This window comes from Bombyx mandarina, chromosome 01 (assembly GCF_030267445.1).
Source record: "Bombyx mandarina strain Sakado chromosome 01, ASM3026744v2".
NCBI lineage: Eukaryota > Metazoa > Arthropoda > Insecta > Lepidoptera > Bombycidae > Bombyx > Bombyx mandarina.
The window spans coordinates 6,461,066-6,477,840 of NC_143208.1; the positions used below are offsets into that span (position 1 = coordinate 6,461,066).

A 16,775-nucleotide genomic window follows, 5' to 3' on the forward strand; every position below is an offset into this window, starting at 1 on the left:
GAGACAGAGATCTAGTAACATAATTCATTAATAATGTTTTTCCATTAATATTCTGTTTTCTCGCTCAATTTGGGACACAAATTTTATCCGCACGTATAAAATACGTGGGTGAAATATAAAAAAAAATATACACACTTTCGAATTTTCAGAACAATGTATGTATGGAACGGTATCTTTTAGACCTTTTTGATTTGAAATCTCTGTTCTATTATATGTTTTATTAACCTTTACCCATGTTATATTAAGACAAGTAATTCTTAAAAGTAAATTAAATCAGACAGAAAAGCTATCGAAATAAAATTTGTCTAAAATATGAACTGAAAAAGATGCGTGGTACCTTTTCGATTCTGCCCACACTGAAATGTAATTAGGGACGTGAGTTTTTTAAGTAAACCATTTATTACATCTACAAAAATAATTTTCTTTGTTCAGCTTCATGTAATAAATTGCAGGTAACAATTAAGCTAACAGGATACACTAAAAGCTTCGTTATTATTATTGTTCGTCTTGAGAGACGCGAACTGAATTGTGTCGTATCTGAACTTTGCCCCACCGCGAGGCTTCGAAGTTAAGACAGTCAAATTCTAATTAGCACAATAAATATGAGACTATTAACAATACGTATGATCGAGAGCTATTTGACGTATACATCTCCGTAAATTGAACCAATTAATTACTTCGAGAATGTGTGCTTCCATTCCGCTGAATTACAGAACTTCCTGAAGCCTACATTGGTTGCTTTTGTTAGCTATGTTCCTAATGATTTGAAGAGGGGATATCTAAAATTGAATACAGTTATAACAGTTGGTTAAATTATTATTTGTTTACCAATAGAATTATGAAAGTCGTGAACTATGTTTGGGTGAGTAATGCAACTTTTGATATTAAAAATTTTTAAAGTCAGCATAGTTTTTACGTTGGTGTTTCTTTACACTTAACTGATTTTCCATGTAGATATGTTGCGTTCGAGATTTATATTCAGAGGCTTAATTGAAACAGAGTATAGTAAATATTGCGTTATTGAAAAACGAAAAAAATACATCTATGATTCAAATTAAAGTATCCTATGCGTTTTATTTCATTTGGCGAGTTTATATTTTTATTATTAAATATTTTTGTTACTATAGATGATTATTGTGTAATTGCAAGATTGGTAGTATACAAACCGACAAAGCCAATTAAAGCAATATGAATATACGTAACAATAAATAAATATATATATACACGCTAGGTGTTATCTTATATTTACAATAATAACATTGTTCCTCCAAAATGTGCCGAGCATATTTTGCCTGTTCGCGAAAATGTTCTCCGAAGGTCCTTACGTAATTGTGGGAAATATTAAGCGAATAAGTTTGTGAAAAGTGTTGCCAGAAATTTCGGCTGTGTCGGCTCCCGGGGGAACATGTGACGACGAGTGACGTAGGTAAGTCTCTTGAAACTTTGTCAAGACTCGTTAATACTCAGAAGAACTTGTAATTATTTTAGCCGCGTACTCACTTATTTTTCCCATTAATAATGGTCAATAGTTCTTGACTTGGTTAATAAGTCGTTTATTTGAAATCGAAATTGCAGAACAAGGACAAAGCCTGGACAAAACTACGGTTTGTTTTTCAAGCTGTACAACATGGGCGTGCCAGACAGTCTTGTGCTCATCATACGAGACTTCTTGTCGAGCCGTTTGGTATCGAGTGGAGGGAACCCACTCTCGTTCCCATCAATTAACGGCCGTATCCCCACAAGGCTACGCTCTCTCCACCTTATTATTTAGTTTGTATGTCATCGGAGACCCAGATAGCTAGCTCTCTTCGCCGATGACACGGCTATCTACTACTCGTATAGCAAGCGGTCGTTAATTCACCAGCATCCACCATAGCATAGTGGCACCGAAGGTGGTGGCTTCGACATCAACGCTACGAAAAGTACAGCCCCGAGTTTCAAAAGGGGTACCTTCCAATACAACTTCGGGTATCCCACTCCGTATAGGCGTGGTAGCACCAACGCCATTTGCCCCATCACCCTCTTCAGTCAGCCCATATCGTAGGCCTCGAAGTCCAAGTACATAGACGTCATAGGTACGTCGATAGAGGGATGACAGTCCACCCCCATATAGGAGACGGTACGCGACAGAGCCGCTTTCCTACTCGGACAGCTGACTTGCAAGCGAAGTAAATTGTCCCTTCGTAACAAGGTGACACTCTACAAAACTTGCATAATTCCATCATGACCTTCGCCACCAACGCTCTCACGGCCCGCATGCACATAAATTATCTCCAGGTTATCCAATTCTGTTTCCGTAGGATAGCCGTTGGAGCACCGAGGTACGTGAGAAATGTCAACCTTTACGACGATCTAAATTTAAAGCCGATACGAAGTATTTTGAGGTAGCGACAGAATGCTACTTCGATAAAGCGGCGCAACACGAAAACCCTCCATTTAGCCGCCGGAAACTACATATTCGATCCAGATGACCAAACAGTCATCATTTCGGATCATCCCGATCCAGTATTGGCGATTTGAGCATTCCAAGCAACGGCCACTATTTTCGTCCAATGCGATGAAGGGTGACAAATAGCCCACAGATACAGTCTACCGAGATAATGACCGGATCTTCTCAGTAAGTTCGATCAGGAAGGAGATTCAGCACTACCCTTACTAGAACCAGTGTTAGAAAAGTCGCTAGCATAGCATGAACTCACTAAAAATACAAGTATTTGAAACATAGACTATCCTGTGCACTATCCTATATTAATTGCAGACAATTTGAATCATTTACGTTTTTCAAGTGTGAAATATTTGAATGAGAGCTTTTGCTTAATTCTTTTGTTTACGACATCCTTTAAATTTTACAGTTTCTATGTAATATTTGTGAACGTGTTTGCTGTAGTTTGCGGCTCAGACGCTTGCTGCGAATGGGATTGCGGTTTTGCCCCGAGCATTTCGTTAAATTGAAAACGGACCGAGGACTACGACAAGTGAACTTAAATTAAGCAGAAGGTATAGTACGTTGTATTAACAATGCTATAACGATTTTATTGTACCAGGTTTTTATTAAGAGAACTATTTATGTGATTTTATGCAAATTCATGACCTTCTTAACATAATGGCTACGAGTAGCATTCCTGTTTGACATAATTATTTATTTTTAAACAGCCTTTATAATCATCATATCCACGCTTGAAAGGCAAACGTGACTAAGCGACAATAACTGCTTTATACATAAATGATAGGCAATAACCATATTCGATACGCAAAAAAAATATATTTCTAGGTCTATTAAAATAATTTTAATCCTACAGCTAGATTCGTAAAAATATTTTTTTTTTCAGGTATTTCAACTTTAAATTAGTCTACTGTAAAGTTCACACATTGTCGCTTAGTCATGTTTGCCTTTCAAGCGTCGATATATAATAAAAAGCTGTCCCCAGATACACAAACTATATACATATGTATATATCAGGTCAGAGCTCGATACATAATAAAATAATACTCACATTGAGCACGATGATGAAGAAGTCGAGTGTGAAGAGAAACGATGTTATTGGATTGAAGTCCATCTGTAAAAGAAGAAAATTTTCATTCACATTGAAATAACCCAAACAAAGAATACAAAATAATAAACGTCCTTATAAAAACAATTTCGTTGATCAAATACGTGAAGATCTTTAAGTCATTTTTTTTATTACTTATTACGCTTCGAAGTTTACAATAATATGAGCCGCACCTATCATCTTATAGCTAGAAACCTTTCTTGAAGTGACTAAAACTTTGAAATGTTCAATCATTCAAACATGCAACCAAGAGGTGAATCTCTATGGAATAAACGACATAGAAATGTTTATAGCACAAATAAAATAACAAGCATTACAAAGAAAAGTTATTTGTACATGTATGTATTGGAAGAAGAACATTTAAGTTGTAAAATACACAGTCTAACGAAACTAAACTCGCCAAGAAGTTGGAGATGCGTAGTAAGTTTGTACAAGAAATATCTATTTATTCTGTTTACGAAATCTAGAAATTGCGTGTGGAGTATTTTCATTAAAATTATTATATATAACTAATGGAGAAATTTGCCCTGAAATATTTTAATAGAATGCGATTTCAAGTAGTAGACAGTGAGTATACTTAAGTTGTCAGTGAACGAATAATTGACACCGAAGACAGTTGTAAAGTTGATATTTTATGAGAATCGAATTGAAATTTGCACTTTATGATGAGAAGCCGGAATGAAAGATTTTGTTCTAGTTAATTAAAAATGTCAATGAGTCATGTGGATGTGTTAAAATACGTAAGAGTAACAATCCGCAATATGTAGTAGAAGGCCAGGTTGTTTTTGTTCCCCTTGGAGTCAATTTGTTTTATATCACAATAATTATTTAATTATTACTTAATTTCTGTAAAATAATTTGATATCTCACTGAGTACACTCTAGTAATTTTAGTTAGGTACTACATATTTTCATTATCTACCTGCGGAAGTAGAGAGTTTAGTTAATAACCTTTTTGTTACTACTGTAATCTAATACTAACTGTAATCTATTTTCAAGTTAATAATCTATAATTATCTTTACAAGATTTTAATAATTAGGCTACTAGTTTTAAACCTTCTGTTCATATTTTGTGTTATTCGTCGTAGTCTCAAGTGGTTGGTTTAAATCTTGATTTAGCAGTATTTGTCTACCTTAAAATATATCTTTACTATGTTGACGTAATATTAATATTCTAATGTAAAACAAGTATTTAAGGCAGTACGTCTGTAGTCAATAAAGAAGGAAGGTTAAAGAAATAGAAGGTAAAAGAGAAGAAAAGCAAGTCTTGACGACCAGATAGATAATATATTATATCGTAAATATAGTGTATTTAATACTACAGATGGTAGAGGTAAGAAGTACAATCCCTGTATAAAGTAGTCCGTCAAAAAGTGACCAATTAAGATGGCGCCACTGTAGCAAGTGTAAAAAAAATTGCGCCAAAAGTTGTTTAATTAAATTTTTTAACTCAACACCCTCGACTCCGTTTACAACTGCTACATTCATATCACAATACTGATTGCTACGCTGGCGCTATGTTGATGGGTTTTTTGTTGTAACTTGCTGTAAGAAGTTACAGTCGGACACTTTTTGAACTTGTTTCCATTTAAGATGGTCTTCTTACTCCTACCTTCTATATTTAATAGACACACACACCGTTGTCCATAACCAACTGACACTAATCGTTTATTGTAAGTAAAAAAAGCCATAGGCATTCTGATGTTGATGAAACTACACTGGTACTTAAATATGTGTGTGTGTATAAGCTTAAAAAAAATTGTAATTGTTAACGTGTTGTGAATCAATCGTTCAATGTGCGTTCAACGAACAGACCGTGAATTACGTACAGATTAATTACAGACTTTTGGGTATTTATGTCTGCATTTAATCATAATATATATGATTAAATATATTTTAATCATAATATAATAAAGCATAATTTTTTTTTTACTAATTCCGGTTTCGATTTTTACTTTCCATCACAGTAGATGATAATAAATTCAACGGATGCTAAGAAACTCCTCACTTTATTGTCTAAGATAATTCAGAAGCACTAGAGAGATTCGCTAAATTCACTGTAAATAAGAGAGTGAAATTATTGTTTGTTTTTAAATTATTGTTTGTTATGTTGTATTGGTTTGTTAACATTGTCCATTATTGTCCACGAGTGTCCATAGATATAATTTAGTTTTTGGCGTATATGACTTTGAAAGTGATTGTTGCGATACGTTATCAAGCTTCAAGCTTATTACTTACCGCATCCTCAGTCGTATTGAATTCGGCCATCGAAAGCTAATGAAAAAACGATACAAAATATTATAAGCTACGAAAATGGAAATGAATTTGAAAATGATTGAATTCGACGATAGCACTTTATTTTATTCCATTTTTTAATATTCTGAATTAAGCAATACAAATGGAACACAGTAGCTGTTATAGGGAGTGGCCTGACTATGCCCTTGGCACTGCTGAAGATTGCGGGCGAGGGTTACACCCTTCAAAAAATTGGACAAGCTTAGATTGTACATAATTTTTACGAAAGAAATATAAAATACATGGCATTTTATGATCATCACTGATAACTATATAGCCACGGAAAATACAACTGATAAAGTTCAGTATTCAAAACAATTTTCGATTGTTTCTTTCCAAGCGCAGCGCATACATTACTTCCTTGTATTATAAAATGCTAGATTCTGCTGGTCACTACACGATAATCGTTTTAAGATGACAGCATTCCTTGTAAATTGCAATGTGGTATTTAAAAAATGACATACGCGAGTGACGGTTGCTACTTACCGTCATCTCGTTCATTTCGTCTTCTGGTATTGCAAGCTAATGAAAAAAAATAAAACAAAACATTATATTAGCGATGAAAGAAAAACAAAACGATCTAAAAAATATATAGATTTCATAATGCATAACACTATTTTGTGGTTTTATTATAAAATTATTTACAAAATTAATTCTAAAAGCTCAACAATGTACGCTTGCATTTCATAAACTGGCTTTCTAATCTGTTGAAATATAAAAAAAATACAATTACAAATCGTTCAATAATAATACGACGCTATAAAATTTCAAGTATCAAAAAAGAAATGTCACGTCCTTAAGTCGAGTAGAAGCGGATATAAAACCACTTTTCTAAGTCTTCGTTGTAAAACGGGAAGCGCGTGCAGTAGATGCTTGTAAAGAGTTTAGTTTTTTTTTGTCGTCGAGAAAACTCATAGAGCAGTTCATATCATTAGCAGCGCGTAATAAAATTGTTGGAAACTTCGTGAAATATCCGTCTATCAAACACCGTAAATAGTTGTTAGAAAGTTTTCTAGTTGATTTTCAACGTGTATCAATGTATTTTTAAACGACTGTGACATGATAACGGTTAAAGAAATAAACAATGAGAAATATATAAAAAAATGACTAACAAACATATATTATATAAGAACTAATATTATAAAGAGGAAAGATTTGTTTGTTTGTTTGTTTCGAATAGGCTCCGAAACTACTGGACCGATTTGAAAAATTCTTTTTCCATTAGAAGCCGACATTGTCCCTGATGAACATAGGCTACTTTTTTTATTTTTTATTTATTTATTTTTTTTGTGTTCATGTGTGTTTTAATGATTCCGAAGAGAAGCGAGGGCGGGTCACTAGTATTATATAAGAATGCTATGCCGTCGTTTTTAAGAAACGAAAAAACAACACGACAAAATCTTTCAACGTAATTATTAGCAACTTAAGGGTATTGAAACATCAAGGTTTATGATAATAAATTAGAGATTGTATTTAAATCTTTATAATTTAGATTTCTATAATCAAGTTTTAAAGCGGGAGGGGGTTTCCGAATGTATTTAGCACCGAATCAAAATAGCGGCTTGGCTCGGCCCATTGCTGAAGACATGGAAGTTCATGGGCATTGCTGAAGTTCATGGGCGACGGTAACCACTCACCATCAGGTGGGTCGTGTGCTGCCAGTCTGCATACAAGGGCAATAAAAAATAAAAATAAATTAACGACCCGTTAAACAGCGGGCTGATGCTATGGAGTAAGTGTCACGTTGACACTTTGACGGGCTCTACAAGTATGGATCAATCAGGTGGGCCGTATGCTGCCAGTCTGCATACAAGGGCAATAAAAAATAAAAATAAATTAACGACCCGTTAAACAGCGGGCTGATGCTATGGAGTAAGTGTCACGTTGACACTTTGACGGGCTCTACAAGTATGGATCAATCAGGTGGGCCGTATGCTGCCAGTCTGCATACAAGGGCAATAAAAAATTAAAATAAATTAACGACCCGTTAAACAGCGGGCTGATGCTATGGAGTAAGTGTCACGTTGACACTTTGACGGGCTCTACAAGTATGGATCACCTCGGTAGGGTGGTTTTAGGAAGCGGGGGACGGGGTTGGGTGGGTCACGTGCTTTGACTCGATTTTTCAAAATGAACGATTAGCCGAGAAGTCTCTTCATCTGTGTCGTATAATTTCAAACGCTGTGAAATTTTGTCGGACGCATTCGCGGTCGGTGTTTTTTTATTGCTTCGATGGGTGAACGAGCTCACGGTTCGCCTGGTACGAAGCGGTTACCAGAGCTCATAGACATCAACAAACTAAATGCCGTCTCACTCACTCTTACTGATAGGTACAACCGTCGCGTTCTAAAGCGGTCTAGCCTTTAATAATCATTTAACAATATCGTGACTTAGCGCTCGTAACGCTCATCATTCAAGTGACATTATAGCATTAGATTTTTAAAACAAAAAACAGATCGATCGAGGTTTGAATAATAGCTTTATACAGTGAATTGACAAGCGCATCGATAAAAGTCAACGACACGATCCATTACTCAAAATTCACTCGAGTTTGTTTTTATTACACACCCTTCTTCGGTGGACTGTTGTGCCGCAATAAAACTGATTAAACTATATTATTACGCGTCAACATGTTTATTAGTAATAAAAATAATCTTTTGTACCCCCTCCTCCCTCCCTATCCACATAGCTTGGGTTACAGCACAATAAAGGCGGTTTGGCCGAAACGGTTTCATTCTGTTCAATCGTAAAACGAACGTTCGCGCAGTCGTCTTTGTGATTTGAAACGCGGAAAGCGTGTTACGGCTCGTTAATCAATCGTTAATAATCAAATATCCGTTGTTGTGAAATTAACACTGCACTAGAGCCCTCGATCTAGAGTTTAATCATTTTTATTGGAGTTGTACACAATATTTATTCACTTGAACTTTTCATAGCATAGCATAGTTCAATCGATTTTATGATGTTGTATCACAATTATTGACATTCATCAGTCAATTCTATTAAACTTTATTCATATCGAATCAATCTGCAATCGCTTGAAGAAAAATACAATGTAATCAAAAATAAAGTGCTACTACATGCCGCCCTAAGCCGTCATAAGCCGTAAAGCTCAATTGCTGATTGAAACAAACAAACCGAGAATACGTAATACGGAAAGAGTATGTTATTCATTTATAAATCATAATGTTTCGTGTAAAAAACATTCTGAGTATTTTAAACTTGTTTTTTTATGTCATTTTTGAAGTCGTCGTGGCCTAAAGGATAAGAGTCCGGTGCATTCGTATCTAGCGATGCAACGGTGTTCGAATCTCACAGGCGGGTACCAGTTTTTCTAATGAAATAAGTACCTACTTAACAAATTTCCACGATTGACTTCCACGGTGAAGGAATAACATCGTGTAATAAAAATCAAACCCGCAAAATTATAATTTGCGTAATTACTGGTGGTAGGAACTCATGTGAGTGAGTAGGTACCACCACCCCGTCTATTTCTGCTGTAAAGCAGTAATGCGTTTCGGTTTGAAGGTTCGGGAAACCGTTATAGCTATATTGAGACCTTAGAGCTCAGATCTCAAGGTGGGTGGCGCATTTACGTTGTAGATGTCTATGGGCTCCAGGAATCACTTAACAACCAGGTGGGCTGTGAGCTCGTCCACCCATCTAAGCAATAAAAAATAAATAAAAATTATGAATCATATTCATTTTGAACATACTATTCTGTAAACTTCATTTTTGCTTTTTAGCAAATTTAAAGGTACCTTAAATAGGTTGTACATAATTTTAACATAGGACATGTAGACGAACTTAATTTCATTTTGAAAATATATCGCGATATATAACTTGTATAAATAATTGATTGTTTTTTTAGCGTTACAAATCTCTGGGATATCATTGGAATGCTGTTCTTTTTCATTTACAGACCTGCATCTGTTGAAAGTATACAACTTATATTTGGTACTAGGTGATGGGATCCATTTACATACGTATGATATAGATGTATGGGACCCATAGATAAGGTAAGAAAATGGTGAAGTCATATATAATAAAAAAATATGGTAATTAAGAATATTTAATCGCGATTAGACTTTGCTATTTGATTGGTCTTGCTACTAAATTATACATTTATTGGTGTTACGCAATAAGACTTGGAGCACATATCTCAATGTATTATGTTGTCATGATTATGGACTCTGGTAACCATTTAACATCGAGAGTGTCGTGAGGTAGGCCATGAAAAAAGTAAATATACATAAAAATGTCTTGTTATAATTTTCGGATGGAATAACGACAAAAACATATTTATATCCTCATAATCTAAGAACAAAAGAAAAAATTCTGGGCCCGTAATTTATCAATCAGTATCCCTTTATTATGTGAATGAAAGTATCGACCGTATAGACCGAACAATATAATTTTATGAAGCTCGCATTGTTCCATATTTATTTTTGAATCATCTATCTATCTATATATATAAATGAATTGCTGTTCGTTAGTCTCGCCAAAACTCGAGAACGACTGGACCGATTTCGCTAATTTTGGTGTTGAATTATTTGTGGAAGTCCAGAGAAATGCTGGGAATTAAATAAAAATAACAATTGTTTTCCCTTTGTTCATTTTGTTTGTTTTATAATAAGTTTATTTTACACAAAAGTTTAGGTCTTTTATTTCGATTGAGGCAATACGAAGTCTGCCGGGCCAACTAGTTTATTCATAAATTATTTGTCGTAAAGAACCCGCATAGTGTATTTAATAAACTCTATGGACTAGATACTACTAACCCATATTTCAATAGTGAATTCTTTGAAGCGCTGGTAAACGAACCAACCACACGCAAATTCCAATGAATAGTTTTATTTAAAAACTACCGTATTTAGTGTTTCTCGTATGTATACAAAAACAATCAAATTACATTTTGCATTCATTTTGAAAGTAATATATTATGTAAGATTTGTATCAATTTATTTGTATTCATTAAGCCCAATATTTCAGAAAAGCGTCAATGTGGTACCTTATAAAGGCAACAGAAAGCAGAAACCGCAACAGAAGATGACCACAAATAAAATATTTATAATACATTTTCAAATAGTCATTGATAAACTGTCAATTATGAACAGTAAGGCAAATAATAAACAGAGCAACACCTATTATAAATCAAAGTTAATATTGTTTTTGTCGGTCTACGGAAATAGATCCAAATCAAAGCTATAAATAATAAATGCCTTCCGTTCTATGTCAGATGATATAAGAAATATCCAAGATGAGTTTTCCACAATTGTGAGAATAAGTTGATAAGCCTTGTTATTTTTTGCTTTTGATGAGAGAATTCTTGGACACGGTCTTTTCATGAAATACCATGAAATTATATAAGAAAATCATTTGTTAATCTGTATTTCACATTCATTCAGTATCGTTGTAGTGATTAATAATAATTGGTTTAATAACCTTTTGGCATCATTCCAGACTCTTACTCCAGCACTAAAATATCCGTTTAATTAATCAACAATATTTCGCGAAACAATTTATATCCAGCTATCAAAATTTCCAACCTGTACAGTTTGTTCTGGTAATTTAACGAAATTCAAAACTCGTGTTCATTTAATACACAGTTTATTATAATAGTACAAACTCTCTTTCTATATATCTGACTATAAGGAAAGAACTTTCAAAATAACTCTTTTATGGGAAATTATGTACTAGATCTCATAGCAGATCCTCTGTTTTAAAAACCTTGGGTTATCAGTCAGAGTTTTAGGTATTCAACCTCAGTTTTTTTACGTAAACGATGGCAGATTAATTGGCTTTAATTTAATTGCCTATCTGGTGTTCAGTTCTTACTGTAATCCATGGGCGTCACAAAGTGCATACCGACACCTGCCTTGTTATAAGGGTTAAAATCTTAATTGCATTTGATAGCTACTGTTGTTGAAGGGTGTTCAATACTTCGGAGCAGAAATAGGCAGGGTGGTGGTACCTACTTTCATTAAAAAAAGAGTGGATAGTTATCATGGTATGGGCATATTATGGTATGCAAGTAGACGGTAAAGTGACGACGGGCGTCCTAAAAAGACTTGGATGGATTTACGAGAATGGGTTGCAGAGATGACGTATGATAGGCATATGAATGGCAATAGGGGACATGTCTCACATAGTGGGATACGAGCAAGAAGAAAGTGTTACCTACCGCACGAGCCTTTTAATACACCTTACCACCATTAATGTTTAAATATGCTTTTACATAATTTTTGACGTAGGTACTCTTCATTTGTCTCATCGGGAAATATTGGATCGCCGTTGATTTTTTTTTATATATTTACTTCCACGGTTAAGGAATAACATCGTGTAATAAAAATCAAACCCGCAAAATTATAATTTGCGTAATTACTGGTGGTAGGAGGACCTCTTGTGAGTCTGCATGGGTAAGTACCATCACCCCGCTTATTTCTGCCGTGACGCAGTAATGCGTTGCGGTATGAAGGGTAGGGCAGTCGTTGTAACTATACTGAGACCTTAGAACTTACATTTCAAGGTGGGTGGCGCATTTACGTTGTAAATGTCTATGGGCTCCAGTAACCACTTAACACCAGGTTGGCTGCGAGTTCTTCCATCCTCGTCCACCATCTAATCAATAAAAAAAGCATCCATTTTAGGGCGGAACTTTTTTTTTGCCACGTGGCTTAAATCCGTTTTCCATTATTTTTAGGACACGCGATTTTTGTGATTACTTTATAGCTAATTAAATTATTAATCTGGCCAAATGGATGTACTGTATGGATGGAGCTATTTTTTCCCATTATTCGTCCTTAGTAACTTTATCTTATTTTCTTTGCCTCTTCCGTAATTTCTAAATTGATAACAGATGGTAAGATGGTGGTAAAGCGTGCTTGTAATTAGCGGAATGGTCATAATTATTACCTTATTGACTAGAATGGTCAATCAAGACTTATGTATCAAAACTGATGTCCTTCTGATGTACCAAAGGGTGACCTAAAATTTGTAAAGCAAGATATCCTTCGCAACTACATATGCAAAAAATGTTGTTTTTTCTCATATGAAATAGTAATTTCTGTTTTTTTTTATAAGTTTTATTATTATTGTTATAAAAAAAACACTTTTTATGGCAAAAGTCCTGTCGAAAGTCTTTTACGCAAATTGATGTCATATCTTAAAAAAAGCGAATTACTTCCGTCAACATTTGTGATAATACCTACAGTTTAAAAAAAAATGCTAACATTCTTTTGAATATTTCAAAAGGAATTGAATTGATGAAAACTCATTCGTCATTATGTCATTATTTTATTCGTGTTAAGAAAACTATAAAGTCAAAACATTGATACTTACTGTTTGAAGGTAGAAGAGATACACCACATTGATAACTTCAACGAGTGTTTCCAGGCCCATTGATAGGATCCACGGAAGAAGCATAAACTTGAGGTCCTAAGAACAAAGTAAGTTGAATAAATCAGTGATTCTTCATGTTTTTTTTATTACTGCTCCACATATGCTCAATTTAAAAATTATCTTTCATGTTTTCGAATTTAAATCAATCCAACCAGATATAAAATAATGCGACTCAATAAAGACATTAATAAAAAGAAGAAATACGAATTGAAACCCTCCTCTCCTCCTCTGAAGTAGTTTAAAAAGAAGTTTTTATCTGTCAAACATTAATTACTTATGTAAAACTTTTGACTACGTACGTATTTATTTAATTTAATTAAATAGACGATTTTCAGGCCGAACGACATTGGCAAGCTAGATCCTAATATGCTGCATATCTCAGTTGGACGATAAAAGATTTTGATTTTTTAAACTAACCTCAATTTAAAAATATTTTTTTTTGAGAAACGTCTATTATATAGGTAAACGAATTTACTTTAAAAAAGTCAAATACAATAGATGAAGAGAGGTAACAATTACATGAGAAAAACCAAAAAAAATTTAGCAATTTTTTCGTGACTCAAAAGATTAAAACAAAAATCTAGGGTGAAGCAAAACTAGTCTTTTTCACGAATGTGTATACATAAAAACGCTTTTATTTTATTCGTGAACATTCTCAAGTATTTATAATACTTGTGCACACTGCATACTTTGAATCGATTAATAAAATTAAGAACTAAGTCGTTAGTGGTAGAGCTATGACACGACACAAGATATTTCACAGATGCCTGAATCCCGCCAACGCCTTTTTCATGACAAGTTCTACCGTAGGTAGACAGTCGGTTTGCCGAGAAACTCATAATACACCCGCGCGATGGAAGATCTTCCCTATATCGTTTACCCCGAAAGTCGAAAGGTGTTCTTATGTCCGACACCGGTTAAGCTAGTACATATACGTCATTATTCAACAGACTGTCCCCTCTGTGTAGAATGAAATTAAGGCGCTTATAACTTTTCGACTTATGAACAGTTTTTAGTCGAATTTTCGTTAAACGAACGTTTAATTTACAGTTAATTTACAAGGTGTGTGGCGCATTTACGTTGTAGATGTCTATGGGCTCCAGTAACCACTTAACACCAGGTGGGCCGTGAGCTCGTCCACACATAACTTTTTATGGAACTAAATGTTCATTAAGAACGCGAATTGACATACATCTTTCAGTGAGAGTTCTACTAAGGTAACTTATTTTAGAATTGGAAATTGATTTCGGAATAGCTTTATCAATTCTGTTTTAGAGAAAGGACTAGGCCGTTAAACTTTAACGAGGCTGAAAGGAAGCACCCGGATTGAAAGGCGCAATCTCTTTAATTTTAAAAGCGGTTTCTAAGAATACCTACTAATCCTTGGTATCACTTTCAAATAGGGACGGGCCTTTTAAAGATTTATTAATAGTCTTAAATTTTCCTAGTAAAAAACGTACTTACATGCTGATTGGCGGCTCATATCGGCGACTGATTTTGTTCACATTTTTACAACAAAAACTGAAGTATTAAACTTAACATTTTTTTTAAACAGCCTGTCATATATTGTACTATATTTTGACATATGATAGGTGATTATTATATGCAATCACGTCCTTTAACTTTATTAAATAAAAATATACTCCTTTAAAGCATACTCCATTAGCGCTAATGCATACATTCATTCCATTGTTGAGAGCACCTTATAAATCTATCCTATTCGATGGCTTTTTGCATCATCGTGACAGTGCACTTTACTTCATGAAGACGCTTTCATTTCTAGCCGCTTTTCATTCTAGAGATGCACCGAGAAATATTTCAAGAAAATCAAAATTGGCTAATAGTTTATTTGGGAACTTAATGTAATTGAAGTCAAAAACTGGCAAAAAGTGAACTAAATCATCTTGAATGATGAACGATCATTCGCATATTTCAGTTTCACTGAGAGCATGCTCGTTGCAATTTTATTTATTTCACAAGAAATCATTAAAATTAAATCACTAATGAAATGTCCGCTAAAAAAAAATATGTTCTGTTCATTTAAAGAAGAACGGTAAGGTTTTTAACGGTAGGCAGCGGCTTGGCTCTGCCCCTGGCATTGCTGAAGTCCATGGGCGACGGTAACCACTCACCATCAGGTGGGCCGTATGCTCGTCTGCCTACAAGGGCAATAAAAAATATATATATATATATATAATCCACCTCCATTAGAAGGAATGTTTTTTTACAGAATAGCGACAATATCCACACCGATACAGCCTCGCCGGGATCATTAATGTGGGAAAAATGTTGTACGTTAAAATCATATCCGATGATAAAATAAACTTGGGGTGGTTCGCTGTAGTTGAAACCTAATTTTCACCTCATACTCCCATTATTGTTCCGCAATAAATTTGTTAGCGAACTCGAGTAAGCTGCAATGAAGGGTGCTTTGCTAAAATTTACTCCTATTTTGGATTTTCATCTTGGTACATGTTAAGAGCATTTTTGTTGTTCGTAAAAAAATACAACATAAGGTATTAGATTTAAAATTATTATTACATCAACAACAAGATTAACAGTTCAGAATACTACAGCTGGAATGACAAACATAAAAGCTAAAAAAAGTGGTCACCCAGAATATTGCTCAACGACAACCGGACCACCTTGAAAATTTATTGTGGTGGCAAGATAGAAGGGAAAAGACCCCCCGGCCGGTCACCAAGCCGTTGATCAGGTCAAGTAATAGCGCTCACTGGACTCTCTGTTACAACCGCCTTGAGAGAAGCCGAAAACCGAACCCAATGGAAGATGATTGTGCAAAGAGCCACAAAGGCCTTTCAAGGACTCGACCTTCAGCAATGAAGTTTGCGACTAAGAAGACGAAGAAGAAGACAAAAGCATAATTTAATTTGCTTAGAATACCACATTTACGATAGTCACGATGAATTGGGCGAGCGCTAAAAGTAAATGGCAGCCAGTGATTTGGATTTGAGGTCGTAGGCACCTATCGCTAATGGCCGATAAAAGGATTTATGAGCTACGTTTGATGCGAGGTAAAACTATACGTAGGTACGCTATACGACAAAAAGCCGAGTAAAATATGAGCCACACTAATATTTGTATAGCGCACAATCGATAGACATTTTCCGAAGGACGTCGACGAAAAGAATGATTCTTTGTTGATCGTCTGAAGTTGGCAAGGAACTCTGATGGCCGCTGTGACTCGGTAGGGTATCTCCTATTATTTACATTATTACTACTCAGCTTTTTATGTCTGGTGAAGTCACTGGCGGTCGGAATTGTGTAGCAAATAACGACGAATAATGGAAAATTTTAAACCGACACGATTTTGTTATAAAATATGTAATGCGTCCATTTGTTATGATTGATGTATTCCGAGTTTATTCAAATTGCTTATTAAAACCCAATAAATATTCTTTCATTCGTTACGATCGAAGTATTGTCAGAAAATGTGATTTTATGGAAATTCTCGTCTAGAGAAAACATAATTTTGTGTTTATACATTGTGAGATATCGAGTATTTCAA

The 16,775-nt window shown here is 34.7% G+C and overlaps 1 protein-coding gene across 2 annotated transcripts in view; it reads right to left on the reverse strand.

Moving 5' to 3' along the window:
* The window catches only part of LOC114244552 (uncharacterized), a 127,985-nt gene that overhangs the window by 62,997 nt on the left and 48,213 nt on the right, over positions 1-16,775 (reverse strand). Inside the window, exons 5-8 of one of the 2 annotated variants that reach the window (XM_028176406.2) lie at positions 13,187-13,282; positions 6,332-6,367; positions 5,789-5,824; positions 3,495-3,557 (exon numbers count right to left, since the gene is read on the reverse strand). In XM_028176406.2, coding sequence (XP_028032207.2) covers positions 3,495-3,557; positions 5,789-5,824; positions 6,332-6,367; positions 13,187-13,282 — 231 coding nt within the window. The remainder of the gene's footprint in view (positions 1-3,494; positions 3,558-5,788; positions 5,825-6,331; positions 6,368-13,186; positions 13,283-16,775) is intronic. The other variant, XM_089728301.1, reaches the window with a different exon arrangement.